This window comes from Triturus cristatus, chromosome 5_2 (genome assembly GCF_964204655.1).
Source record: "Triturus cristatus chromosome 5_2, aTriCri1.1, whole genome shotgun sequence".
NCBI classification, from domain to species: Eukaryota; Metazoa; Chordata; class Amphibia; order Caudata; family Salamandridae; genus Triturus; species Triturus cristatus.
Window position 1 is genome coordinate 9,719,387 of NC_140588.1, and position 26,800 is coordinate 9,746,186.

At 44.5% G+C, this 26,800-nt stretch overlaps 1 protein-coding gene across 1 annotated transcript in view; it reads left to right on the forward strand.

Moving 5' to 3' along the window:
* Positions 1-26,800, forward strand: part of DNAH5 (dynein axonemal heavy chain 5) — a 5,853,083-nt gene that overhangs the window by 3,550,380 nt on the left and 2,275,903 nt on the right. The window contains exon 47 of the mRNA XM_085606747.1: positions 8,980-9,114. Within this exon, the coding sequence (XP_085462873.1) occupies positions 8,980-9,114 (135 nt within the window). The remainder of the gene's footprint in view (positions 1-8,979; positions 9,115-26,800) is intronic.

A 26,800-nucleotide genomic window follows, 5' to 3' on the forward strand; every position in this document is an offset into this window, starting at 1 on the left:
CCACCCTTCTTACAATCACTAGTCCAGTGAGTTGTATTCTTGCAAGATTTGCACCAGGGTTTCTTTGGACCTTCTTTCTTCTTTCCTTTAGATTGTTGGGACCCACCCTCATTAGTACTAGTTTGGGGCCCTGTTGAAGACTTCTGGTCTTTGGATTTCTGGTCATTACCCTTTTGGTCTGTTTTCTTCTGATCACCCCCTTGGCCCTGGTTCTGGTTCTTTTGCTTAACCCTGGTTCTGACCCATTTGTCTGCCTTCTTTCCCAATTCTTGGGGAGAGGTCAGATTCGAGTCAACCAAGTGTTGATGCAGTTGCTGGTTTTGACAGTTATTTAAAATCTGTTCTCTCATCATCAAATTGTACAATCCTTTATAATCTGAAACCTTACTTCCCAGCAACCACCCCTCCAAAGCCTTAGTGGCACATTCAATATATTCAGACCAGTCCTGAGTCTGTGTCTTCTGGGTATCTCTGAACATTAACCTGTACTGTTCAGTGGTTAAGCCTAACCCATCAACAAGGACACTCTTCAGGGCTCTGTAGTTTCTGACATCCTCCTCTCTAACAGTGAGGAGTCTATCTCTGCCTCTACCTTCAAAGGAGAGCCATAAGTTTGCTGCCCACTGGTCCTCAGGAACCTGCTGTACTTTGCAGGCTCTCTCAAGAGCAGTCATCCACTTGTGGATATCATCCCCACTTTTGTAGGGGGGCACAACCTTGGACAGGTTCCTATTATCAAAGACCCTATCTTTGTCCCTAGGGACAATGCTGCCACCAGTGGGTATAGGCCCACTCTCTAGGTTGCCTAGCCTTGTTCAGTTTCTCTTCCATCAGGGCTACTTCTAGCTCCTGTTTCCTGATCCTCAACTGGGCTTCCTGCATTCTGGCCTCATGCTCCCCCCTCTGAGGGCTGGTCATCCTTCTTCTGGAATGACCCTGAGAGCCTCTAGAGGCATGGGAGGCATTAGAGTCACCTGAGTGATTCCTCTGTCTCCCAAACCCCTGGTTAAGTCCACTGGGGAAACTCAATGGGGGGAACCCATTGTCATTCCCCAATAGTCTTAAGTTAGCTGTGCCAAGTATAACACCTGGCACTGGGCTATTTCTCCCATCAGAATTACTACTACTATCAGACTCATCCCCTTTGTCATTCTCGTCCCTATGCTGATCCTCATCATCTGTATTCTGATTCTCACCTAAGAGGTGACTGTTAGGAAGGGGTGCTTCAGTAGCATCTTCAGAAGGAGGGCCTCCTGTTCCAGTCCCTAAGGGGCCTAACTGGGAGGCTTTCTTGAGAGCTCTCTGATCTTCATCAGCTTGCAAGAGTTCTCTGAGTTCAGCAGAGGTAGGGTTCTTGGGCTGTTTAAGGCCCCTAGAATTAGCCAACTGCCTGAGCTCATTCTGGTTTAGGGTAGCAAAGATGGATGGTGCCCTCTGGGGGTCACTCTTGACAGAGATGGGTACGTTGGACCCCTCTGCCCCAGCCATTGCTCTTAAGTGTGGGTGGATGTGTTGCAACTACCTACACTTGGGTTTTCCTACTAAACCTATCTAGTAGTTGTAGTCAGGGTGTGCTACTCCCTTTGCTCTACAACAACTAAGTTCAGTAGAACTTAAGTATATAACTAACTTGTTTTATATGTACCTAAAGGTACCTGTATGATCTTTCAATTGGTAACAAAGATATTACAGAGGTAAAACACAGCAAGCTCAAATCCAACCGCTGCTCACCAATGTGAGAAGTTGGCCTGGTATATGATGTTCACTAATTAAAGTGACCACCTTGTACCATGCCAAGGAACCCTTATGGTGTGGTTGGAAGTCAACCTTTTCGGACCAGCTGCCCTAGTGGTAGCGTAGGCTAAGCAGTCTTTGAGGCTAAACTCGTTTAGGCATGTTAAGCAAGCTGTTTTACCATATGTAACCCCCCTTTATACCAATGAAAGGACACCACACAGATATATATTCAAAATATATATGTATTTATTACTCAAAGTATCCCCTAGACTCTTTATGAGCACAGGAGCACAAATCGTTAAACAAGAAAGTATCACAATATACAGAAGTTGCACTTTATATGGATAGGCCCTGGTGGCCGCTCAAACCATATACTAAAATAGTGGTATAAGTACCACGAACAGGAAAGGGAAAAGGCCTAGGGCCTCTAGAATCGCTGGGCCTACAAGGAGCTAACTTTAGTTAGTGACCAGGAGGTCCACGGGTCGCGTGTGCAGTGAGGAAAGTTACACGCGGGCTCCCATAGGTTTTCAATGGGTGCGTAAAAGTTCAAAAGTTACTGCTAGAAGGGTCTTCTGGTTGGACTACGAAATCAAGACTTCAAACCTAGACACTAGAGATGTTACTCTACACTTGTGCACCGGAGTGCCAGCTTTACCTCACCCACAGGAAGCGGGTGCATAGGGCTCGAAGTGCGTCGGGTTTCGTCTATCTGTTCAATGGAGCCTGACGACAAAGATGCTGCAGGCGGTCGGTCCAGAAGAGATGCGGTGGATCCAAGGGTGGATCCGAAGTGTAGAAGACCTGTAAGCAGAGGGGACAGTGTTCACAGTCACTAGCCAGTGACCGGCGTGGCACCAGGTAGGTACCAGGCGATGTCGGGTGCAAACAGGTGAAGAGGTGTAGCTTGTCTCTGCAGCCACGTGGTCCCTGAAGGTCGACGACGTCCAGGAGTCGGTTCACGAGCTGTCCCAAGGAGGCTCTCGCTGTCGGCGGTGTCGGCGACTCAGAAGAAGCAAACAAGCCTTGGCAAAAGCTGGAGTTGCAGGAATCGAAGAAAGCTTGTAGCTCTGACCAGCAAGGTCAGAGGGGCTGCTCCTTTACAGGGAAGCAGGGGTCCGTCTGGAGCAACCAGACCAGCATCGTAGTTTTCAAAAAGGTTCGCCAAGATGGGCACTAGCCAACGGGCCAGAGACCGGGTAGGCGCGTCGAGTCGCAAAGTGCAGAGGGGCCCCACGCAGATCGTGGAGATGCTGGAGGGCTCACCTTTGGTGCAGATGCTGCTCGGATGTTGGGCTTCTCAGGACACAAAGCACAACTCGGAGGGAGCCTCTGTTGTCACGCTTGCAGCTTGTCGAGTGTCTTCCAAGATGGCTGGCTCCACGTGTCTCAGTGCCTCCACGGGTTCCTTCTTTGCAGGGACTGTGGATCGGGCGGTGAGAGGTCTGGAGGTCCAGTTCTTGTCGGTCTCTGGGCTCGGGCTCCGGCGGGAGGCGGCGGCAAAGCAGACGTCGATTTGCTGGATGGTGCTTGCGTTAGCAAGATGGTCACTCCCTGAACATAGGGGAGATTTCCTTCAGTCTTCTGTGCAGCAGAACGTCGAAGTTCCCGTCTTCTTCTTAGTTGTAAGTTGATTCCAGGATGTCTGAAGTCTTAGGACACAGCTCCTACCTTTAAGCGGATTCTAGGGGCCGGACTACCTGCTAGGTCCCTCCCTAAGGGTGGGACCAGGAAGGGGGGTGGTTACACCCCCAATCCTTTGTCCAGCTCGCCCCAGGTCTGGGGCTGGTGTGCCCCAGGACCGGTTTGAACTGGCATATGCACCGAGGCTCCTTGTGAGCCTCCGGCATGTCTGATTCTATTCAAGCCCTACCTGACAAATACACAAAATCCTGTCTGGGGTGGTGCTCGCACCTCCCCTGGCAGGAAACCCTTTGTCCACGTCTCCCAAGCTGGAAGGACTCCCAGCAGCAGGAGGGCAGACTTGTGTCGGTGGTGGCAGCGTCCATTTTGTGGAGCTGAGGCTATGTCTGATTTTACCCGGGTTTCAGGTTCTGTACATGTCGTGTCCCTCTAGGAGGGTGGAATGCTAACCCCGTCGCCAGAATTGGCGAGGGGTTAGTATTCCAATTCGTATGACACCTTACTCGACATGTTTTGATAAAGCCAAACCAAAGATAGCATTTAACCTCGAGGTTCATAATGCACTTAAGAGTATATGGTATGGCGATATCTGGAAACGGTAGAAGGAAGTTGTTCCGACCACTGCAGACAGGCTCAGCTCATGCCAGAGCACCATCTCACATGGAACCAAGCACTCTGCCTTCAGGATTGTTAAGGCCTGCCATAGGAGTGACTTATAGGTTAACATGTGTCCCATTTAAGGTTAGGTATAGGCATACTACACCTAAGTAAGAGGTGGATACACCAACTTACCCCAGCTGAGTGATCAGCCAGTTGTGTCAAATTGCTAGGCCAGGCCAGGGGTGGCACAATACATGCTTCAGCCCCTGGTAGGCCTCAGATACACCAATGCCCTGGGTACCTAGGGTACACTACTACAGGGGCTCACAGGGTGATCCAGTTCCAATGGGTTATGCACCTAAAGTGCATAGTGTCAATTTAGCAGCGAGAACAGCAGGCTGGGGGTCTGATTAGCAGGCCCACAGCCTCAATACGTCAAAAACCAGTGAAGCAAAAAGCAAAAATTTGGGGTGACCATAGGATAGCAGACCCTACTCTCCTACACTCACCTTAATATATAATAAAATCAGTGCGTCCTCGTGGTTATATTCTCCCACTTTAAGCGAAAAGGTCAGTGAATCCAACGTCCTTATTTTTTTGTTTGTAAAGTACTCCACCCCTCATAGATCTAAATGGAAAGAGAGGGAGTATGCGTGGTCTCATTATCTACAATGTTACATAATGTTGCCCCATGTTAATTTCTATTTTTTAAAAACTAACGAATACTGTCCGTTGTTTACCTTTTTCCGTATTTTTAAAAAGAACTACTTTCCGTATTGCGTTTCTGGGATTTATTTGTAAACGTCCCCACACCACGAGGCTTTAGTTCCTCCTCTTTTGCCGGGAGGGTCTGACAATAAAGACCTATAAGCATATTTTAGAGGAAAATGGCGGGTGATCCCACACTTATTATATTGTCCCATTATGTATTGCAAATCTTACTTAATTTCCTTACATATCTCACCTTACCTATGTTTCAGTGATCTGTCATCAAATATACGGGTGTCCGGATCCTAGTTGTATCATTATCATCATTCCGGACTCCCTATTTAACTTTTGTCTACTGCTTGCTAATTGGTTTGCCCTCGTCACATGGTGCGGGTCTTATTACTGTTTCTCTATACTGATTTGTAATTGGTCCATTTAGTCACCTGGTCCGATCTATTTTTTTCTCCTAACTTTATTGATACTACTATGCCTTGTGACTTCTTGACAAAGTTTTAGCTTATATATGCCTCATCAATTGCCTATATATTCACTATTATTCTCATAATCAATGTTAATTGTATTGACATGTTTGAGTACTTCCTTCGTGTGTGCACAACGAAGCACTTGGGAAAAAGTCTCCCAGGAGACGCTTCCATTAGCTGTTTATCGAGTCGCTATCGCGGACTTATTAGTACTAATGTGCCTAGTGACTTCTTGACAGAGTTCTAACCTATATATGTCTCATCAATTACCTATGTACTCACTATTATTATCATAATCAATGTTGATTATATTGAAGTGTTTGAGTACTTCCTTAGTATATAAACAACGGAGCACGCGTGAAAGGGTCTCCAAGAGACGCTTCCCTTCGCTGTTTATCGAGTCACTATTACGAACTTGTGCTGACTCTGCCACGTAAATCAATCTCTTCACTGAGTGTCATATTAACTTCACAAGAAGACTACTAAATTCTGTCTTTTAATCGCAATAGATACTATTTCCCTCATCTCCTCATTATATTGATACAAGTTTCATCCAATCTTCTCTAGAATTTAAACCTCTTTCCACTGTATTAAGGTAACACATGTACCATTGGTCTCTAAAGCCTCGTGGTGTGGGGACGTTTACAAATAAATCCCAGAAACACAATACAGAAAGTAGTTCTTTTTAAAAATACGGAAAAAGGTAAACAACGGACAGTATTCGTTAGTTTTTTAAAAATAGAAATTAACATGGGGCAACATTATGTAACATTGTAGATAATGAGACCACGCATACTCCCTCTCTTTCCATTTAGATCTATGGGTGGAGTACTTTACAAACCAAAAAATAAGGACGTTGGATTCACTGACCTTTTCGCTTAAACAAGCGGGAGAATAAAACCACGAGCAACTGTCAAACTCATTTAACAAACAGATAGACTGTGGTAATGGCGACAATAATAACGAAAGAATGGGGATTCCTATATATAAATGTTGCTCTACCTCGCTCGTTCGCTCCGTGTGTTTGATCTGCCTCTGAAAGCAATAATGAATCAATAATAGAGGAAGCATTGGATCGAACAACACTTAAAAGAATGCAGTCGAAAAAGGTGGGAGATCTGAAGAGAGACTAACTATATGTCTTCACAACATAATAAGCAGGCCTCTCGATATATAAACTTAATGAGAGGCCAGATACCTTAACACCAAATGGGAAGGTCTTATTTCCACACTCCCGCTGGTTTGAGGGAGGTATGCTCGGGTGTACCACTGTATTGATATAATGGGGCAACCAGAAGCAGTTTAAGAATATATTTAAAAAATCAATGGGCCCGATTCACAGAACTAACTTAAGACAAAATCCTAAACTTACTACCATTTTCGTATTCACAGAAGGCACTTACTCATTTTGGTATTCACAGAAGACACTTAGTCACTTTGGTATTCACAGAAGTTAGGAGTCCTAACTTTAGGACTCCTAAATGCCTTCTGTGAATACCGAAAGTCTTAAAATTAGGATTTTTCTCAGTTTAGGAGTCCGAAAGTTAGGACTCCTAACTTTACTACTACTACTAAACTGAGAAAAATCCTAATTTTAAGGTTTTCGGTATTCACAGAAGGCATTTAGGAGTCCTAAAGTTAGGACTCCTAACTTCTGTGAATACCGAAATGAGTAAGTGCCTTCTGTGAATACCAAAATGAGTAAGTGCCTTCTGTAAATACCAAATTGGTAGTAAGTTTAGGATTTTGTCTTAAGTTAGTTCTGTGAATCGGGCCCATTGTAACAAGGAACTACACGTATTATTTGGATCAATGACCATATATATTTATTTTATTTAGGAATAAGGAAATAAGATTGACATAGGTGGGAGACAGAATTATTGTGTCTTGAAAAAGATGGTACTATTAATTTGAAGCCATCGAAACGCGTCGACGCTGTTGAAGGCACAATCCAAGGACCAACACAGACAAGTTAAATACTGATTTAATCAATTTATAATGAGCTGTGACTTTGAGTCTAATGTGATGTGCACCCGTAAAAAATAGAAGCTGTGTCTTACATATGTGTCTGTCTCTATTATGCTGTTCATAATTGTGATTTGTTGTTAATCACATTTTTCTGATTAATATGTACTGTGTGATGTTTTATAAATTTTGTTTTAAATTTTACCTTTGGATCATTATGATATGACGTGATTTTATTTGTTTTGAAATAATAAGAAAACATTTTTCTAAATAAAATATTATTGTAATATAGATTTTGGATACAGTATTTAATGTTCTTGTTAATTATGATACACTGATATTGGAATTGTAGGATCAAGGGAATTATTTTTATTCAGGACTGCATCGATACAATCACAGGAAGCTAATTCTTATCCATTGCATCTGCGACTGCCCGCCATCATAGTATGTCCTTACCCACCTTTATGATTGATGGCATATGCTACCAGCTTTTCTCTTGAACCAGCATCTTAAGTTTAAATACATTCTTAGCCTGTTCAGCTGCCCTAAGGAAGCTTTGTGACCTTTACTCTAAATACATGATCTCATAATAATATATTCTGCCTTTTTTCTTTTCTTCTGGGCCAATGTTATTTAACTATCAAACCATCTAAGCTCCCCATTGCAAGATTACACCTTTCATCTCTAGCTTGTCTTCTATCTTTACTCATTGAGTTGAAAAAATCATTAAATACAGCAGTCCCCATTTTTTGATGGTGCCTCACTGAGGCCAACCTTGCCCTTTGTAAAATGGAATCACTGCAAGATGTCAATTCTGATGGAGCAGTCAGAATGACACGTGGGTGAAGAGCTGTGAAGTGACAGTAAACTGCTATTTATTTTTACTATTAGTGGGTGGAATGTGCTAATAGCCCTTGTGGCTCTGGCAATACTGATAAAGTCTGTCTCACCAATTATAAGCCCCATCAGTGGCTATGAGTTCAGCTAGGTCTCATAGGTACAAGGAGGAGAGTCCTTGAACTAGTATTCTTGGGCATCTGCTTTGGAGCTATAACATCAGATACTTTTGTGTCCCACCAAACCAAGGAAACTCACTAATGATGTAGCTCCTGGTATGTACTCAATAGCCAATGCTCCACTACATGACCTGGCTTCATCCTCGGTATTCAGGAGCCACAGTTTGTGCTACTGCCATTAACTTGTTATGTGATCTTTAATGGAGATTCTCTAATGGTTGAATACGTGAAGGTGAGGTAACACCCATATCATTCCTTGTTATTGTTTGAAAAACCTTGCACAGGAACTCAATTAATCAATAATCCCTGCTACATCAGGCCATTCATCCATCAAAACAGGGTGTAAGTGACAAAGAGCAACATGTGCATAATACATTACAATATATAGATTCTTTCACGATTTTAGAACGCCTGACAAAGGAATAGGAATAACTCCCCAATTGGTTGCTGTTTTACATACAATTAAGAGCATGCTGTCTAAAATAGTTGCAGATTTTCTTTCCTGTTTATTAATACTCTTGTAGAAGAAAAAGGAAGAAGGTAAAATTGAGAAAGGGAAACAAGATGTCATGTTCACCAATGCACCTGCTGTATACACTATGGAGGTGTGATGTTCATTGAGGGCTGGAACAATGTTCACCATGTACTCCTGATTTCCAAAGTGGGCATGCACAGTTTATTATTGCATACTAAGTTTACTAGTGGATTGTATCATCTGACATATGATGTTCCATCATGGCCTTTTTACATCTTTGCGTACAGTGGAATTGACAGAGCCCATTATTGCTATTTTAAAGCTCATGAGTATATTGTTTCCCATCATTTAGGCTGTGCTGCTAATTGGTGAGCAAGGAACAGCCAAGACTGTCATCATTAAAGGCTTCATGTCAAAATACAACCCTGAAATCCACATGGCCAAAAGTCTCAACTTTTCCTCTGCTACTACTCCTTTGATGTTCCAGGTATTGTTTACAATAATAATAATAAGCACTATGCAAAGATATTGCAAGATATTGCTGGTTGTTGTTTTGGGGGGCTCGGTACTTTGTTGCCCCGAAGAGCCTAGACACTGTCGGTAGGATCTACAGTGTATCAATCACATGGTGGCAAAAGCTAGAATCTTTGGTGTTATGGTGCCTAACCCCTGTCTATGAGGCAAACTCTAAAGAAAAAAACTCAAACAGGACAGGTGTTTCACTCACCGTTCCTAAATGGAAATAAAATACTTTCACATGCAAATATTAGTCTCCAGCTAACCTTATTTCATCAGATTTTCTAGTTATAACAGTAACGCACTGTAAAATCTAGTCACACGTAGTGACCATGAGGCCTATCTAGTCGACCCTTTTTTGGTCTTCGCATGACAGAGACATTACTTTGTTGCAAGATGTACCCATGCTCATTGCATTCTATCACCCCATTGGATTGTTAGTATTATTTTTAATTTTAACAACCCAGTTCAAATATGGCCACCGTGGATGTGCGCACATCTACAGAAGTCAACTTTGAATGGATTTGTTAAAATAATAAACACGCATTCAAAGATGGCCACTGTGAATACAAACTCATCCAAAGGGGCCATATTTGACCACAGAAAACTTTAGGAAGGCTATATAAACATAATATAAGCCTGCCTTTTGAATGACTTTCATCAGTAACAAGTTAGAGCTAAATGATAGTAGATCTTCACTTGACGAAGACCGTTGCGTTGAAACAACTTGCTGCAACTCATTAAAGTTTCAAACATACTCGGAGAGTGATATTGTTGTGCCTTTCTTTTCAGAAAAGCACATTTTAGATATATTATGAAATTGGCTCCGGCACTCAAGAATTAGCACCGACACCGCAGGTGAACGTGACTGGTGCCTTTGCAAGGACTTGGTAATTGTAACTTCACATAACAACACACATAGCTACACCTATTCTAAATTGGATAATTTATACCAGGTGTCTCCAACTGGTCGATCTTGAGCTACTAATAGGTCACCGACACCTTCAGAGTAGCTCACAGCCTTTAGTTAATTATAAATAAACACAGAGTCACATTTTCTTTTTTAAAGTTAAAGGAAGGCTGTATTTATTTTACATTTTTATACTCAGACTGCAGATAGCAGGCCCTGATAATGGGCACTGCTGTCGTCAGATTAGTGAACCAAGGCACAGAGGTGAAGCACTGAGGTATTTAATTTTTTTTTTGTATCCCAAAGGTTTTATTCGTTTTTAGCGTAGTGCAAAAAAGAAGCTTTACAAAACAATCATTGATACTACAGGTTAATGTCAGTTCTCAAGAATATGAATAAGAAGGAAACCACATTATTAGTAGGTAGACATCGAAGTAGTTGACAACATAGTATCAAATCACTTAACAGTATAGTCAACCTGTATGATCCGCTTATGCTAATAGGGAAGGGCATGTGTATCTGCTTTCAGTCTTCTACTAAAGGAGATTCTGGTTAGTATTCTTAAGACACGTCTTAAGACACGTCTCCTGATTTGGAGATAAATAAAAAGAAAAGCATACAACGGGGTTAAAGGGTAGTGAGATATAAAGAGAGAGTAGTGTAGTGTAGTGTAAGGAGGAGAGTAGGAGAGGTGGAGCCAAGAGGAAGCATAGGAGGCAGAGGAGAGAGCCAAATAGTTGGTCATAAGAACCAGGAACAGCGCAGTGTCTGACCAGAATAACTGGCATTGGTTGTAGGGAGAGCCTAAGGGTCCCCTACTGTAGTTTGTTTATAAAAGAGTCCAAGACTTGCTAGATAGGATGGGGTTGCCAGCGTGTTATGATATTGGCAATGTGTGTGCATGTAACCCACGCCCATCAAGTGTGATAAGAAACATGCTTGAAAGCTTTCCAATCAAGTAGGATAACTTTACGTACAATGTTGGTAAGCAGATCAAAGAGAAGTGGATGGTTGTTTGCAAGGAAAGGTGGCTTCCAAGCCCATGTGGGTCAAGTGTGATAGCGGAGAAGTCAATGGGATAATTGTATTGAATATTTTACTTAATTGAGCCGTTATATCATTCCAGTATGTGGTAAGAACAGGACATGAACAGAAAATGTGTTCCAAGTCCCCTCTCGTGGTTTTGCAGGACCAAGAAGTATCAGTATACCTCAGTTTCAATTTAAAATGTTTACTAGGGGTCCAGTAGAGAGACTGTACCTCAAATAATTTTGTTTGTAACAACAAATGGACAAGTTTTACACAGAGCAGGTCGGACCTGATTTTATTCCAAGCTTTTTCAGAGCGTGAAGTTCTACCCTTATCATTGGAATAAAAGGGCCATTTACTACAGAGGCTGAATTTGGTTTGGGAGAAACCCTCACATATTAACTTAAAAGATCTTGGAGGCTACATGTCCTCCTGAGTGGATACTCTTGAGGGCAGAGGAAAAACAAGTGAATTCTAATGGGCCCAGTTTAGAGAGTCTAACCTTGAGCTTCAAAAAGTCATGAAAATCCAGCTTGAGTAGTGCATACTTCTCTTGCAATGCAGCAAATGACAAAGGTTTCCTTATCTACATACAAGTCTGAGATGACAGCAGTGGCTTTTTTGTCCTAGTCAATGCCGGAAGCAGAGGGGCTAGAAGTCAGAAGTTTCTTATTATTCCACAGTGAGATGGAGAAACGTTTATTAATGTTGGAGGCTAGAAGTTTATCCAGAGTTAATCAGACTTTAATTGTGTCTTGTAGAATGAATTGGGAGTGGGCCAAATTGTGATGGGACATAGTCAAATTTGCAGCTAATGAGAATGGGTAGCTAATGTGTTTTTCGAACCCAAGTGAAGGCGGAACTTCAACTGGGTTCAATTCCATCCAAATCATACCCTGGGCTGCGAGGAACGCTGTCTGGTAATTGAACCAATCTTGGAGGTTGCTGCCACCTATGCAGAAATATTATAAGACATAGAAACGCGGTATGGCTATAGGACAGTCACACGGCGGCGAATTAAAAACTGCGATGTAAAGACATGCGTTGTTTTAGTTTGCGATGTATCGTCATACATCCCGGCGATCAGCCATCACATCGCGGTTGCTACAAACGCATGCCGTTACGTCGCATGCGTTACAACTCAAGCGGCGTTACGACGCATTCCATTACATCGCATGCGCTTTTAAAACGCATGCGCTTTTAAACCGCATGTGATGTAATGGACGGGCTCCGGGATGGACGTGCGCCGGGACAGAGACGAGGAAGAACTAGAACCGGGAGAGAGGTACCACGAGGAGAGAGAGGTAAGTGCCAGGTGGTCGTACTGTATGGTAGTGTTTTAGGCTTTAAGGTTTAGGGCTTAGGGTTGAGGGTAGTGTCAGGGGGTCGTAGTGTAGGGTAGTGTTTTAGGGTTTAGTGTTGTCAGAGGGTCGTAGTGTAGGTACTGTTTTAGGGCTTAGGGTTAAGTGTTGTGTCAGGGGGTCGTAGTGTAGGTACTTTTTTAGGGCTTAGGGTTAAGTGTTGTGTCAGGGGGTCGTAGTGTAGGTACTGTTTTAGGGTTTAGGGTCATACTGTAGGGTAGTGATTAAGGGTTTGGGATTTAGGCTTTAGGGTAGTGTATTGTTTTGTACTGTAGGGTACTGTAGTGGAGTGTGTGTTTTGTAGGGTACTGTATTAGTGTTGTGGGGTTATTTCGAAAAAATAATTGCGATGTAAAAGCATGCAGGGATTTGGGTGCGTTGTAAAGGGATTATGTATGCATTTCAAAGAAAATGCGAAGTAATGGTTTCCGTTGTAAAAACTTGCGTTGTGACGGTACATGCAAATGAAAGGCATGCGTTGTTTTAGTTTGCGATGTATCGTCATACATCCGTTAAAAAGGGCCAAAGTTCTGGTTTAAAAACTGAGCGGTAGTCCAGCAGCTGGTGTTCAGGGAGAAGTGCTCGCAAAAAGTGGAAGAGGTACTTAAGTTAAAGCAATGGAGATGTTAGACGTAAGACAAACCGCCTTTGGTCAGGATGGGCATGCGTTTCATCCACAATGTATTGCATTGCAACATTTATATGCCATGTACTACCCCTATGTGGGCCACTAAAGTGCTTGCCTACATGGGCAGCAAGCTTCACCATGTAGAGTGTGTAGTTGGGAGGGTGTTGTCTTTGTTTTGTTATCCAATGTGGGAAGTGTTTCCATGTCATGTGTTATGATCACCGAGGTACGGTTATCGTGTTCTGAGATGCAGTGCTTAGCAGTGTGGTGGATGATGAGGTATGCGATAGACGCACAGTTTATGCTTTTCACTTAGTTGGCAGCTTCAAGCAGCTCTGAAGGCACACTTATGGTATTTCTTATGATCATTGTCCACGTTGGTTAGTGCAATGGGTTTTTGAATCTGAAATTTTGTTCATAGTTTTGGCTCCGAGCTAGCATTGTTGTTGAGAGAAAAAGGTGGAGCGATCTGCTGGGATGGGCTTTGTTACTATCATCCCATATATGAGGGTCATTGTGAGATGTAAAGAAGCGGTTATAGTATTTAGTTATTTGGGGCATGCTGACGTCGACTAGATTAAAGTCCTTCAATTTACCAGCAGTGTGTTGCAGATCTTTCATTTATTCCATGCCTGTTCAGTTGGTGAAAGCTAATTTAATGGCTGGCACAGTGCTGGTGATGGTGAAGTCCCGTAGCAGATATACATTATGTGAGTGTAAGAGGGTAAGTTACAGACAGCTGTTGATCTCTGAGCGTTATGGTGAAAATATTTGCGTGGGCTACAAATGTTGTATATGAACTGACATAAATAGACTGCACATTTTTAACCCGGATGTTGATGACATTAACGCCCCTTTTGATGCATAAAGCATAGTAAACTATGGGCCTATGGAGACAATTACCATGGAGGAGGTCAGGGTAGCCCTAAAGAGCAATGCCCAAGGTAAAGCCCAGGACCCAGTGGGGTTCTGTGAATGTTTTTTAAGTCCTACCCCTCCCTATGGGTCCCGATCTTAACCCAGATTTTTAATGGAGCAGCTAATGGCCACTCTCCGAAAACTTGGTCTGACAGTGTGATCGTGCCCATTTTTAAAAAAAACGGGACAGAAACGATGCTGGGTGTTATCGACCTATATTGCTGCTAGGCTCTTTTGTGAAAACCATGGGACAAGTGATCCTTGCACGGTTGGAATCCTGGGTTTAGGAAAAAGATATTCTAACTGAATCAAAATTTGGAAATAGGAAGGATATAAGCACTGTGGAACAAGGAATAAATCTGCATCTTATAATCAGTAAATATAGGTTGGAAAGGGAGGGACCCATCTAACTATGTTATGCAGATTTGTCCTGCACCTTTGATCTTGTACATCATGCAGGACTATTACAGGTCCTAATACAGATGGGTGCCCCACATGATATTGTATGCCACCTCTCCCAGCTGTATGCATACTTGACAGCCCTTGTGCGTTATAGTAGTAATGGGGAGCGTACAGAGAAATATAAGGCAGGTATGCATGCTCGCACCCCTGTTGTTCTCTATATATATAAATGGGGTGGACAGCCTACTGCACACTCTAAAGGCTGATGCACCCAAGGCAGTTTCCTGTATCACTCCGATCCTGCTTTATGCAGAAGATGCAGGGCTCATATTCCAGAAGCAATTGGCCTCCGGCGATTGAGAGATAAATTTGTAACATTCATGGAGAATCAAGATCTAAAACTGGATTTAACTAAGACCCACACCTTGGTCTGCTGGAAAAAGATAAGATGAGGAAGACCCATTTTGCCCAGGGCCAAAAACTAGTCAAACTAAACTTTTAGTTATCTGGGCATTGTTTTCTCAAGGAAAAGGGACTAGTCATCTCACTTGGAATTGGCCAAATTAAAATGTATAAGGGCTACTGCAGCCGTTTTTAATTTTGCCCAAAAAGTCAAAGCAAGCCTATTAAAGAAATAATTTAATAATACGGAACAAAATGCCTCACTGTAGCTTTATTTTGTTCTCCTGTATGGGGAAGGGAAAAGCGTAACCTGCTACTGGTGCAATAAAATATCTTCCTACATAAGCTGTTGATGGTGCCAAGTTCCACTTCCACCCTTACTGTCCATACATAATTAGGCATTGGGTACTTGGAAGATACTCTCCATCTCAGTACTCTGACAAAATGGCATAGTATCCGGACAAAACAAAGAACCTGGTTTACCATGGAGCTCATTAGGGACTGTCTGGGTTTGGATCATTTAGATAAAATACCATGGATTCAGTATGTAATAGTAATAACCCTTCTCAATGAACTTGGGGAAAGATTTAACCCTTTAGAACCCCACAGTATCCTGCAATATATTCAAAAGGAAATAAAATCTATCATGTTGGGGAAAAGGGATATGAGCAGAGAACATCAGGAAAAAACAAAACCCTTGATCGAAAGGTATTGCAAGGGCCAGTCCCAGTTGGGAATACAAGAATACCTAGTAAGTGTGAAAAACACTCACTATCGATTCCTACTGACCAGATTGCGCCTAGAGCTGATCCATTACCTTGTAGTTTTACCTAAATCAGATTCATGGCCCCAATGTTTACCGACATTTCCGTGCAATGGAAATACAAAACAGCTGACAACCCACTTCATGTTGTTTTTCCAAATTTTACTATGACATCAGGTTTTCTACACTGAATCCTCTCTTTCAGTCGCAGGGTGTTATTTATCACCAGGAAGAACCTGATCTTTTTGAAAAATTTGACAAATATGCATATGTGTTGCACTGTTCTTACTTTCATTAAGAAAGCTCCTTGTAGGCGTAAATCTTTAATCCATCTAGATGGCCTACGCTATGAAGATGCTTGAATCAGATTGGATATTTTATTGCTAGCACTTTAACGTGCCGTTATTTATCTTTTTTATAACTATGACCAGCCTTTGTTTTAGCTTGTACTGTATGTTTACTCGATCTCATAACACACTGCTTAGTTCGTTTGATTTCACCTGCTAGTGTGTGGATATTTTATGTAAATCAATGTTTACTCCTTTTTATCACCCGAATTGTATAATTCTGATGAGTCTGACCTAGACTATACTGTTTGCTATATTCAAATTTTAAAAAAATGCACGGTTTAGCATATATGGTTTTATTTGATAGTGTGCGGACATTACATGTAAACCAAAATGGTAATCTATTTTATCACTGTATTCTTGTTCTTTTATGGATTTGTGTATCAATCTTAATGAAGATTTTTCAATTTGACATAAGTATATTATATTAGACAGGCAAACCATAGGTCCACTCTTTTTTTAATACCTGCATATAGAAAGTTTGCTGGTTGGGTTGTTCTCAACCTGTGGGCTGCAAGCTGAAGATTGAACTTGAAGGTGCAATTGTCTTTCCAGATTCTATGCCAGGGATGTGGGATGATATAGCTCTCTTGGAAATAGCCATGTTTTCAACTGTCTTCTGAACTGTATATGCTCCTGGATGTTCAGAATATTGTCTGGTAGCAAGTTCCAGAGTATGGTGACTGGTATTAAGAGAGCAGTGCCTCCCATGGATTTCTTATGGTACGGTGCCATGATGATAAACGGTGCAAGCCTGGAGTGCAGTGTCATGTTAAGATTGCATTGCTTGAATTTAACTTGTAGGTATAGTGGTCCTTTTCCTCGGGAGGCTCTGTGGAAAATGCACATTGCCTTGAACATTGTCCTTCTAGCTATAGGTAGCCAGTGATGTGATTGCAGGACTAGAGTTTAGCGTTTTCTTGGTTGAAGGCAGGGAATAAATCTTTCAGCAGCATTTTGTATGAGATGTGCTTTGCGTATGATGAATGCGGGGTGTGCTAAGGTATAGGCCGTTCCCACGGCCAAGTTGGAGATTATAAGTGCGAGGATTGCTTGCAGTTTCTGCTGGTATCAAATGTATCGGAAGATGCGACAGTGTTTTCAATGTGTAGAAGGCACTCTTTGTGACATTGTTGACATCTGGTATCAAGTATCAGTCTGATTCCATGGTTACCCCAAGGTTTCTGACTATTCTTGATGTTGTTGGAGGGGCTTTGAGTTCCTTTAAAATTTGGTGGTAGGCTGGTATTTTTGCCATTGTCAGCAGGTCAGGATCTCTATTTTTGCGGTGTTGAGCTTCATTTGGCTACCCATCCTCCATGTGTTTATGGTGCAAAGGCAGTCATACAGTTTTGAGTTGTGGAGGTCTTCCGGGCCAATCCATTTTTAGAAAGATTTGCATGTCATCTGCATATTTGTAACAGGTGAGGTTGAATAATTAAATCAGGTTTGTAACGGGGTTAAGTAGAAGTTGAATACTAGAGGGAATGTGAAGGGCCATAGAGGGACACCACAGTGTAGAGTATGAGGAGCTGATTTGAGAGGTGGTGAGTAAACTACATTTGTCTGTTTTTGAGAAAAGAAGCAATCAATTTTAGAGCATTTCAGCATCCTCCAAGATGATTGAGTCTTTATAGCAGAATGTGGTAGTAGACAATGTCAAATGCAGCTGATAAACGTAGAAGCAAAAGGGTAACCACTCTGTCTTGTCCAGCGTGAGTTTTAGATTATCTCAAATGGATATGATGACTGACTCTGTGCCTCTGCCTAGTCTGAAGGGGAACTGTTGGTCTGACATTAACTCATTATCGTTTGTAAAATATGAATGTTGGGCAAACACTGCTTTTTTAAAGGGTTCTCCTCTTTTTGAGGAGTGGACTAATTGTAAGAGATTTTGAGCTCGGGTAGAACTGATCCTAGTTGTAGGGACTTGCTCAGTAAACATATAGCTATTTAAATGGCACACACTGTGCAAAGGATATCATCAATAATTTTTGGAGGCGCTGGATAGGAAAGTGCATCTAATAGTCTGCTGGCGACGATAATGTTGAGGAAACCTTTTTCTGAGAGGGCATTGAAAACGTAGTAATGAAAGTTTGCTTATTTGTTGGAGTGGAACTGTCAGTGTTCTCCTTATGGTAATTTTCTTTTAAATTTGTGAGAACAAATCCATGTAGATTTGGTCACAGAAGTCTTCAAATTGTGAAGATTGTGTTTTGGCACTCTGGATTGCAGATTTCTGCCGCAATCTTGTGGAGTTCCTTAGATGGGCAGTCGGCTTCAGTTATGCATGTGGAGTGGTGTTGCTTTTTTCTGGATCTGATGGTTCTTAGGTAGGCTCTATTATAGTGGTGTAGTGTGCTTTTATCCATTTCATTTCTTGATTTTCTCCACTTGTGTAGTAGTATGGGGAGTTGTGTTCATGTTTTTTGATGTTGTCATTAGTCCATGTGGTGTTCTTTTTTAGGTCAACTCTGGGTGTGGCCTTTATTGGTATCTATTTGTCCAGTACAGTGGAAATCCAGTTGTAGAAGCTATGTATGTCTTTTAGTCTCATGTTTATTGTGGTTTTTTCAAGATGAGAGTTGAGTTTCTTGGTATCTGGTTTTTTCCATTGCCTCTATGAGTGGTTTTTGGTATCTTTGAAGTGTTGTCATTGGCCTCGGCCAGAACTCTTCCTAAACTACCAAAGAGGGTCAGCGTCAGGCAACACTTACGTAACTTGGAATGTCTGCCGGTGAAAGAGAGGGCGATTTTTAAATCCCTGGTAATGGCACGTCCAGCCCTTTACGGGCTTGGCCCGGTGTATTTGAGAAAGCGTGTAAGGTTCTATGTCCCTGCCATGCAGCTTAGAAATCCTGCATCCACAATCTATGGATTGGTACGAGGAACTGGGTGATGCCAGTGGTCTGGACACCTCCCCAGGCTCTGGCATTCTGTCTCCAGCTAACCTAGCTACGGAGGAGCGGGCGTTATTTGCTATGGCGATGCAGAGGTCCTGGACCTGCTGCTCCCTATGGTGGCAGTCATGTGTTACATTTTGACAGAGGTCCTGCAGCCTGGTGTCTCCAGCTCGGAACCCTCACTACCTTTCAATGAGGCCTTAATGGACGACCTTCTGGGCACCTGGTCCAAGGCAGGCACAGAGGCTCCTGTGAATAGGACGATAGTCCTCTACCACCGCCCTGCACCGGGCAACCCAGTTTTTCTCACAAAGTTTGGAGGTCCAGGCTTCTACTTCCTGTGGCGCATTCTCTTCCACACCCCTGGACAGGGAATCCATGAGCCTGGAGAGTTTTGGAAAGACATTTTTTTCTTCTGCGAGTCTGGCATTGGGGTTGGCGAACACCGCATGCCTTTTGGCCCGTTATTCCCATTCGATATGGGACACGGTTGCGCAGGTGCTGCCCAGGGTCTCGGAGGAGGACCGGGCCCTACTCTCTCAAGCTATCTCAGGCTGGAGAGATGCAGCAAAGTTTGCCATCAGATGTGGCTTGGACACGACAGACTAGCTGGACAGAGCTTTTTCCACGATGGTGGTATGTCGCCACACCTGGCTGAGGATATCTGGTTTTACGGGGGATGTCCAAGCTAACCTTATGGACATGCCCTTTGCTGGCTGCCGTCTCTTTAGAGACAAAGCAGATGCCGCTCTTGAGCGTTTCAAGGATTTGCGGGCTAAAGTCAAGTCATTGGGTCTCACCACAACATCTCGGCCTGCATCTGCTTTTCGCTCCTTTCTTAGCCAAGGAAGGGGCTACCAACTGTGCCAACCCTAGTCCAGCCAGAGGGGCCACAAGTTCAGCAGCCTCTGCGAGGCCGTGGATGCCGTTCACCCCGACACCATGGGTCAGGAGGCCAGAAGTCAAGCCAAGCCACAATCCCCTCCTCCACCGCAAAACCTTTCTAGTCCGATCCCACAGGATCATTTTCGACCAGTCGGTGGCAGCATATGCCATCATCTCTACCACTGGTGACACATCACCTTGGACAGTGTTGCAAATAGTCCGAAGGGGCTACTCCCTACCCTTCAAGACTACCCCTCCATCTATGCCTCAGGTGTACGATCAGCTGATGGAGGATCAGTTTGCTCTGCTCCCCGAGGAAGTCAAGACTCTCTTGGCCAAGGGAGCGATAGAGAGGGTTCCCAGGCCAGAAATTGGCTGTGGTTGTTATTCCCTCAATATTCTGGTCCCATAGAAGGATGAAGGCCTTCGTCCTATCCTTGACCTCAGAACCCCTTAAGTACTTCCTCAAAAAGAAGAAGTCCAAGATGCTCACCCTATCTCAGGTCCTGTTTGCCCTGGACCTGGGAGACTGGATGGTAGCACTGGACTTGCCGGATGCCTATTTCCATATCCCCATCCTGCCTGCCCATTGTTGCTACCTGCGGTTTATGGTGGGCCACAAGCACTTTCAATTTGCGGTGCTCCCCTTCGGCCTCACCAGCGCTCCTCGGGTGTAAACAAAAGTGATGGCAGTGGTCTCATCCCATCTGCAGAGATCAGGGGCTCCATTCTTCCCCTATCTTGATGACTGGTTGTGGAAGGAGGACTCGTCCAAGCAGTCATCTCCAAACTCTAGACAACCACGAACCTCCTGCTTTCGCTGGGGTTCACTATCAATGTGCTGAAGTCACACCTGACTCCCTCTCAGACGCTCCCTTTTATTGGAGCGGTTCTGGACACAGTGCAGTTTTGGGATTATCCTGCCAAACAGCGAGTCCAGGATATTCAGGCTATGATACCGATGATTCAGCCTCTATCCTGGATTTCGGTGAGAATGACTCTGAGGCAGTTGGGCCTCATGGCCTCCTACATCCTGCTAATAAACCATGCACGATGGCACATGCAGACTCTGCAGTGGGACCTGAAGTTTTAATGGGCAAATCATCGAGGAAACCTCACCGACCTAGTTCAGATCTCAGAGGACACTGTGAAAGATCTGTAGTGGTGGCTAACATACCGCAATTGGATCAAGGGCAGATCCCTCTCCCTTCCCCATCCAGATCTTACAGCAGTGACGGATGTCTCTTCTGGGATGGTGTGACCATCTGGGCGAGGTGGAGATCAGAGGACTCTGGTCTCCGGCGTAAGCCAGGCTCCACATCAATCTTTTGGAGCTTCGGGTGATACGACTGGCACTGAAAGCCTTTTTGCCATCCATAAAAGGAAGGCTAATTCAGGTATTCACAGACAACACTACCACCATGTGGCACTGCAACAAACAAGGAGGAGTGGGGTCGTGGACTCTTTGTCAAGAGGCCCTGCACCTCTGGACATGGCTGGAACAGCAGGGCATTTCCCTAGTGGTTCAACACCTGGCCGATTCTCTGAACACCTGGGCAGATGAGCTCAGCCGAAGATGCCTTGCATACCACGAGTGGCATCTCCATATGGGGGTGGCACAAGGTCTCTTTCAGTGGTGGGGAGAGCCTGGGTTAGATCTGTTTGCCTCCAAACAGAATGCGCAATGTCAGCAGTTTTGCGCATTGGCGTTTCCTAGGTGACGCTCGCTCTGCGACACCTTTCATTGCGAGTGGAGATCAAGCCTCCTATACACCTTTCTGCCTATACCACTCCTGCCCAGAGTGCACAAGAAGATCAGGAGCAAACAGGCACAAGTCATTTTTGGACACAGAGAGTTTGCTATCCTGAGCCTCTAGCTATGAGTATTGATCCTCCGATCAGGTTGCCTCTTCGGTAGGATCTTCTGCCACAGCAGCAGGGGAGGGTCCTCCACCCGAACCTGTCCACTCTCCGCCTCCTTGCATGGAGAATGAGGGGCAACAGTCGACAGCTTTTGACCTTCCTCCCAAAGTCTGCAAGGTCATTCTGGCAGCCAGGTGTCCCTTCACAAAATCGGTATACGCCTGCCGATGGAACAATTTTTGTAAATATTGTACAGAAAGGTCCATGGACCACTTGTCTGCTTCCCTGGCAGATAGCCTCCTGTTTATCCTTTCCTTGGCCCAGCAGGGCTTTGCCTTGGGCACTTTGAAGGACTACCTATCGGCCCTTTCAGCTTTTCTTAGGCGACCAGATCAGCCTTCACTTTTTAAGTCTCCTCTGGTGCAGAGATTCTTGAAGGGGTTAACCCAGTTGTTTCCCCCTTCTCCTTTTCTTATGTCACAATGGGACCTTCATTTGGTGTTCACTTTCTTGATGTGTGCACCATTTGAGCCGTTGCACAACTGTCCTCTACGGTTGCTCACCATCAAATCAGCATTTTTGGTGCCAATTACCTCTGCTAGGAGCTTGAATGAACTGCAGGCACTGTAATCACAGCCTCCTTACCGGACAGTTTTTTCGTTAAATTTTGTATTGAGAACTAGCGCATCCTTTGTGGCCAAGGTTGTAACTCCCTTTCATCTGGGACAGTCAGTTACTCTGCCCACTTTCCATGCACCTCCTCATCCTTCCAAGCAAGAGGAACATCTCCACCATCTGGACCCAAAAAGAGTATTAACGTTCTACCTTGATCCCACTAAAGAGTTCTGGGTGGATGACCAACTCTTTATAGAATATGTGGGAGCAAAGAAGAGGCATGCTGTCCAAAAGAGGTCCATATCATGCTCGGTTATCCTCTTCATTAAAATATGTTATGCCTTGGCAAAGAGGCTGCCTCCCAAAGGCCTTAGAGCCCATTCCACCAGGGCGAAAGCAGCCACCATGGCCCTTCAGCGTGGTGTTCCATTTCTGACATCTGTCAAATGGCCACGGGCATCTCTGCACACATTCGCCAGACACTATTGCCTGGACTCTCAGGTTCGCAGAGAGACTGTTCGGCCGCTCTGTTTTACAGGATTTCCTGGTTTAAAGCTCTTCTGCAGTCCCACCTCCAGGGAGGGTATTGATTAGTTATATGTTCAAAGGTAAGGATCTGTGGCTAGATGTCTCTATTAGATGGACAAATTACTTACCTTTGGTAACGCCTTTTTCCGGTAGGGACATGATCTAGATGCAGATTCCTTACTGACCCACCCATCCTTCCTGCACTGTCTTTTAGTGTCAGAGCTGTTCCCCTTCAGAGCCCTAGTTTCTTTTTAACACATCATGGTCAGTTAATTCATGGCTCCATGCTTCTGGCGTGGAAAGTCATGAAAAGTACTGACGTCAGCGCACCAGAGTGGGGGTTATATTGACTACGCAGAAGTCATGACAACAACTAATACGACGCCGATGACGCTACGCGGAGTCAACCGATGCCACTTAACGGCGTGCAGGGGTACCTTCCGAGTCGTAACAATCCTTGGCTCTGTCGCTAAGTAGGATGTCAATCCTTTACATGCTGTGTATTGGAGGGTTTCTAACCCCAATTTTATTTTATTAAAAAGTGATACAAAAAGGGATAAAAAGAGATCCTTGAATGAACATCAGACACTATATACAATACATGTATCCCCAACGAATAGCACATCACTGTATGGACAATGTAGTCTTACCAGATACAATATATTATCTCATTTCAGTGAAATTAGCACCCAATTTAAAATTACTTGGCCAACTAATTTGGATTTTGCTTTGGCTGTGTTATCCCTGCCATAACTTTTGATATGCAATTATTTTTAATCCAATTTTTTTTAAATCCAATTCTTTTTAATCCAATCACTAAACACATGAAATTGATACTAGCTTTTTGTTTATAGGTGCTTCCTGTATATTTTATGCCCTGATAATGACTAAACATTAAACATTGACAAAACAACATGTGGACTGTATCTTCTAGTTTGGTTGTGGATATCAACACTTTCTTGCTGACTATTGACCCGAAACACTCTACTATACCTATCAGTAGCAAGCATATATCTCTGTACATAGCACGTATGCACTTTTTTCACCAATAATCACTCTCTCTGCGCCATCACTCTCACTTTTTAAACGCACCTTATCTTTAATATATGAGTAATACATAATAACTGTTATGGATCAGTGTATTTATCCGTAATTGAGATTATATGAAAATAAATGCACTAAACACATAATTGTAAACCCACTCCTTTGAGGGGTTTTTCTATCTCGGTTCTGCCTTTATCGCAGTGGACGTCAAGGGCCACACTTCCCCCGTGGAAACAGCCTTTTACATAATTACTTTGATGGATCCTGTCTGCTTGGGGAGAAGGCAGACTCGGCCCTTGAGTGGTTCAAGGATTCTCGTGCTACGGCCAGACCCCTAGGCCTCTCTACAACATCTTGTGGCCAGTTTAGCTTTCACACATTTCGTGGCAACGGAAGGGGAGTTCAGTCACGCCAGCCCTAGCCCGGCCACCATCCTGCTCAGACTTCCCAAATTGTGCGCGGGCGTGGACGCAGCTCATTCCATCCTAGGAATGAAGGCCATAAGTCATTGGCCACCCTGCCCTCAGCAGCTGCAGCCTCCAAGCACTCCTGGTCTGGCTCTACAAGACCATGCTACTCCGATAGGAGAGAGAATCCATCATCATGTCCCCCACTGGAGGTCCATACATCGGACAAGTGAGTCTTGCAGGTCATTCAGAAGGGCTATTCTCTGCCTTTCCATTCTTTTCCTTCACCTATTCTGCCACATCGAGATCGGCTGAATGAAAATCATTTAAAGTTGCTCCAAGAGGAATTTGCAGCTCTCTTGGCCATGGGAGCTATAGAGAGGGTCCCAGTTCCAGAAATAGGTAGTGGCTGTTATTCACGCTACTTTCTGATTCTGGAGAAGAACAAAGCGTTTCGGCCCATCTTAGGTCTTTGGACTGTCAATCTCTTCCTCAAGAAGGAGAAGTTGAAGATGCTTACTTTAGCTCAGGTCTTGTCTGCCCTAGACCAAGAGGACTGGCTGGTAGTGTTGGATTTGCATGATGTGTATTTTCACATCCCCATTCTCCTGGGCTACAGATGTTACTTGTGGTTCGAGGTGGTTTACAATCACTTTCAGTTTACTGTGCCCCTTTGGCCTTACCTGCGCTTCTCGGGTGTTCACCAAGGTGATGGCAGTGGTGGCTGCTCATCTGCCCAGGTCAGGTGTTTCAGTCTTCCCCTACCTCAACGAATGGCTGTTGACGGCGTCCTCGCCCCAGGCTGTTGTCTTCCACCTTCAAGACTACCGCGAACGTCCTGCACTCGCTGGGGTTCTCTATAAACCTGCCAAAGTCACGCCTGACTCCTTCTCAGATGCTCCCCTTCATCTGGGCTGTTCTGGACACAGTGCTGTTTCGGGCCTATCCTCCCGAGCAACAAGTCAGAATATTCAGGTTATGATTCTGATGTTTCAGCCTCTGTCCTGGATTTCGGTGAGACTGAGTCTGAGGCTGTTGGGCCTCATGGCCTCCTGCATCCTGTTGGTAAAGCATGGCAGGTGGCGTATGCAGGCTTTGCAGTGGGACCTGAAGTTCCAGTGGGCACAGCATTGGGAAAATCTCACCGACATGGTTCAGATCTCAGAAGGAACAGCAAGATATCTCACAGACATGGTTCAGATCTCAGAAGGAACTGCAAGAGATATGCAGTGTTGGTTGATGAACCCAGATTGGGTCAAAGGCAGACCCTTTTCCCTTCCTCAACCAGATCACGCAGTGGTGACAGTTTCGTCACTTCTGGGATAGGCAGGCCATCGGGGAGAGGTGGAGATCAAGGGACACTGGTCTCTGGCGGAGTCAGGCGCCACATCCATTTGTTGGAGCTTCGCGTGAATTGATTGGCATTGAAAGAATTTCATCTCTCTGTCAAGGGGAAGTTAGTGGAAGTGTTGACGGAAAACACCGCGATTTGGTACTGCAACAGCAGGGCAGGTGGGGTTGTGGACTCTTTGTCAAGAGGCCCTGCGTCTCTGGACATGGCTGGAACAGCAAGGCATAACCCTGGTGGTTCAACACCTGGCAGGTTCTCCGAATGCCAGGGTGGACGAACTCAGCCGTCGATGCCTAGCAGATCACAAATGGCGTCATCATTCGGAGGTGGCGCAGGGTCTTTTTCAGCAGTGGGGACAGCCTTTGTCGATCTGTGTGCCTCTGAAGAGAGTGCGCGATGTCAGCAGTTTTGCGCAATGGAGTTTCAAAAACGGCTATCGCTTGGTGACGCTTTTCGTCTTTAGTGGAGCTCAGGCCTGTTATACTCTTTCTGCCCATACCATTTCTGGGTAAAGTTCTGAAGAAGATCATGAGCCACAGGGCCCAAGTAATTCTTGTGGGTCCGGACTGGGCAAGGAGAATATGGTATACAGAGCTTCTAGGAATGAGTATCTTTCCTCAAATCAAGGCTACCCCATCAGAAGGATCCTCTGCCGCAGCAGCAGGGTAGGATTCTCTACCCAAACCTGTTACTTCTCAACCTTCATGCATGGAGATTGAGCGGCGGCGGTTGATAGCTTTGACCTTCCTTCGCTGGTCCAGACCCGGGAACGGGTCCAGCTGGAGGCAGTGGGGCCAATGGTGTGGAACCCATGTGGACTCTTCCATCATGTGAGCCTGCGGGTCCCGAAGGCACGTCGGCAGGTACAGACCACTCAAATATGGCACTCAAGGGGTCATAGATTTCCTTAAGCTGGGCAGGGGTCGCTCCTGGACCCGAAAAGCGCAGGGAAATGTGGAGCAGACCCAGGCACCCTCTAGGCTGAGTGAGGCCTCGAACGCCGAGGGTCCTTTGCCTTGTTGCAAGACTGGCGGGGCAAAGTCGAAGCACGCTTCAACTTCTTATGTTTCTTGTGGTGCCTTTAGGGACCGCTCCCTCAAAGCCTTCAGCACCATGGCCTGGTAATCAAAGCATGACCTCATGTCATGGTCGCACTCCAGAAACCAGAGACACACTAAGTGGGGGTCCGTGACCGACATGGCGTGGTGACAGGCGCTGCACAGGTGAACCCCTATGTCTTCTTACTCGACATCCTACACACTAAAAGAAGTCGACAAAGTCGAAAAAAGTCTTTCAAAAAT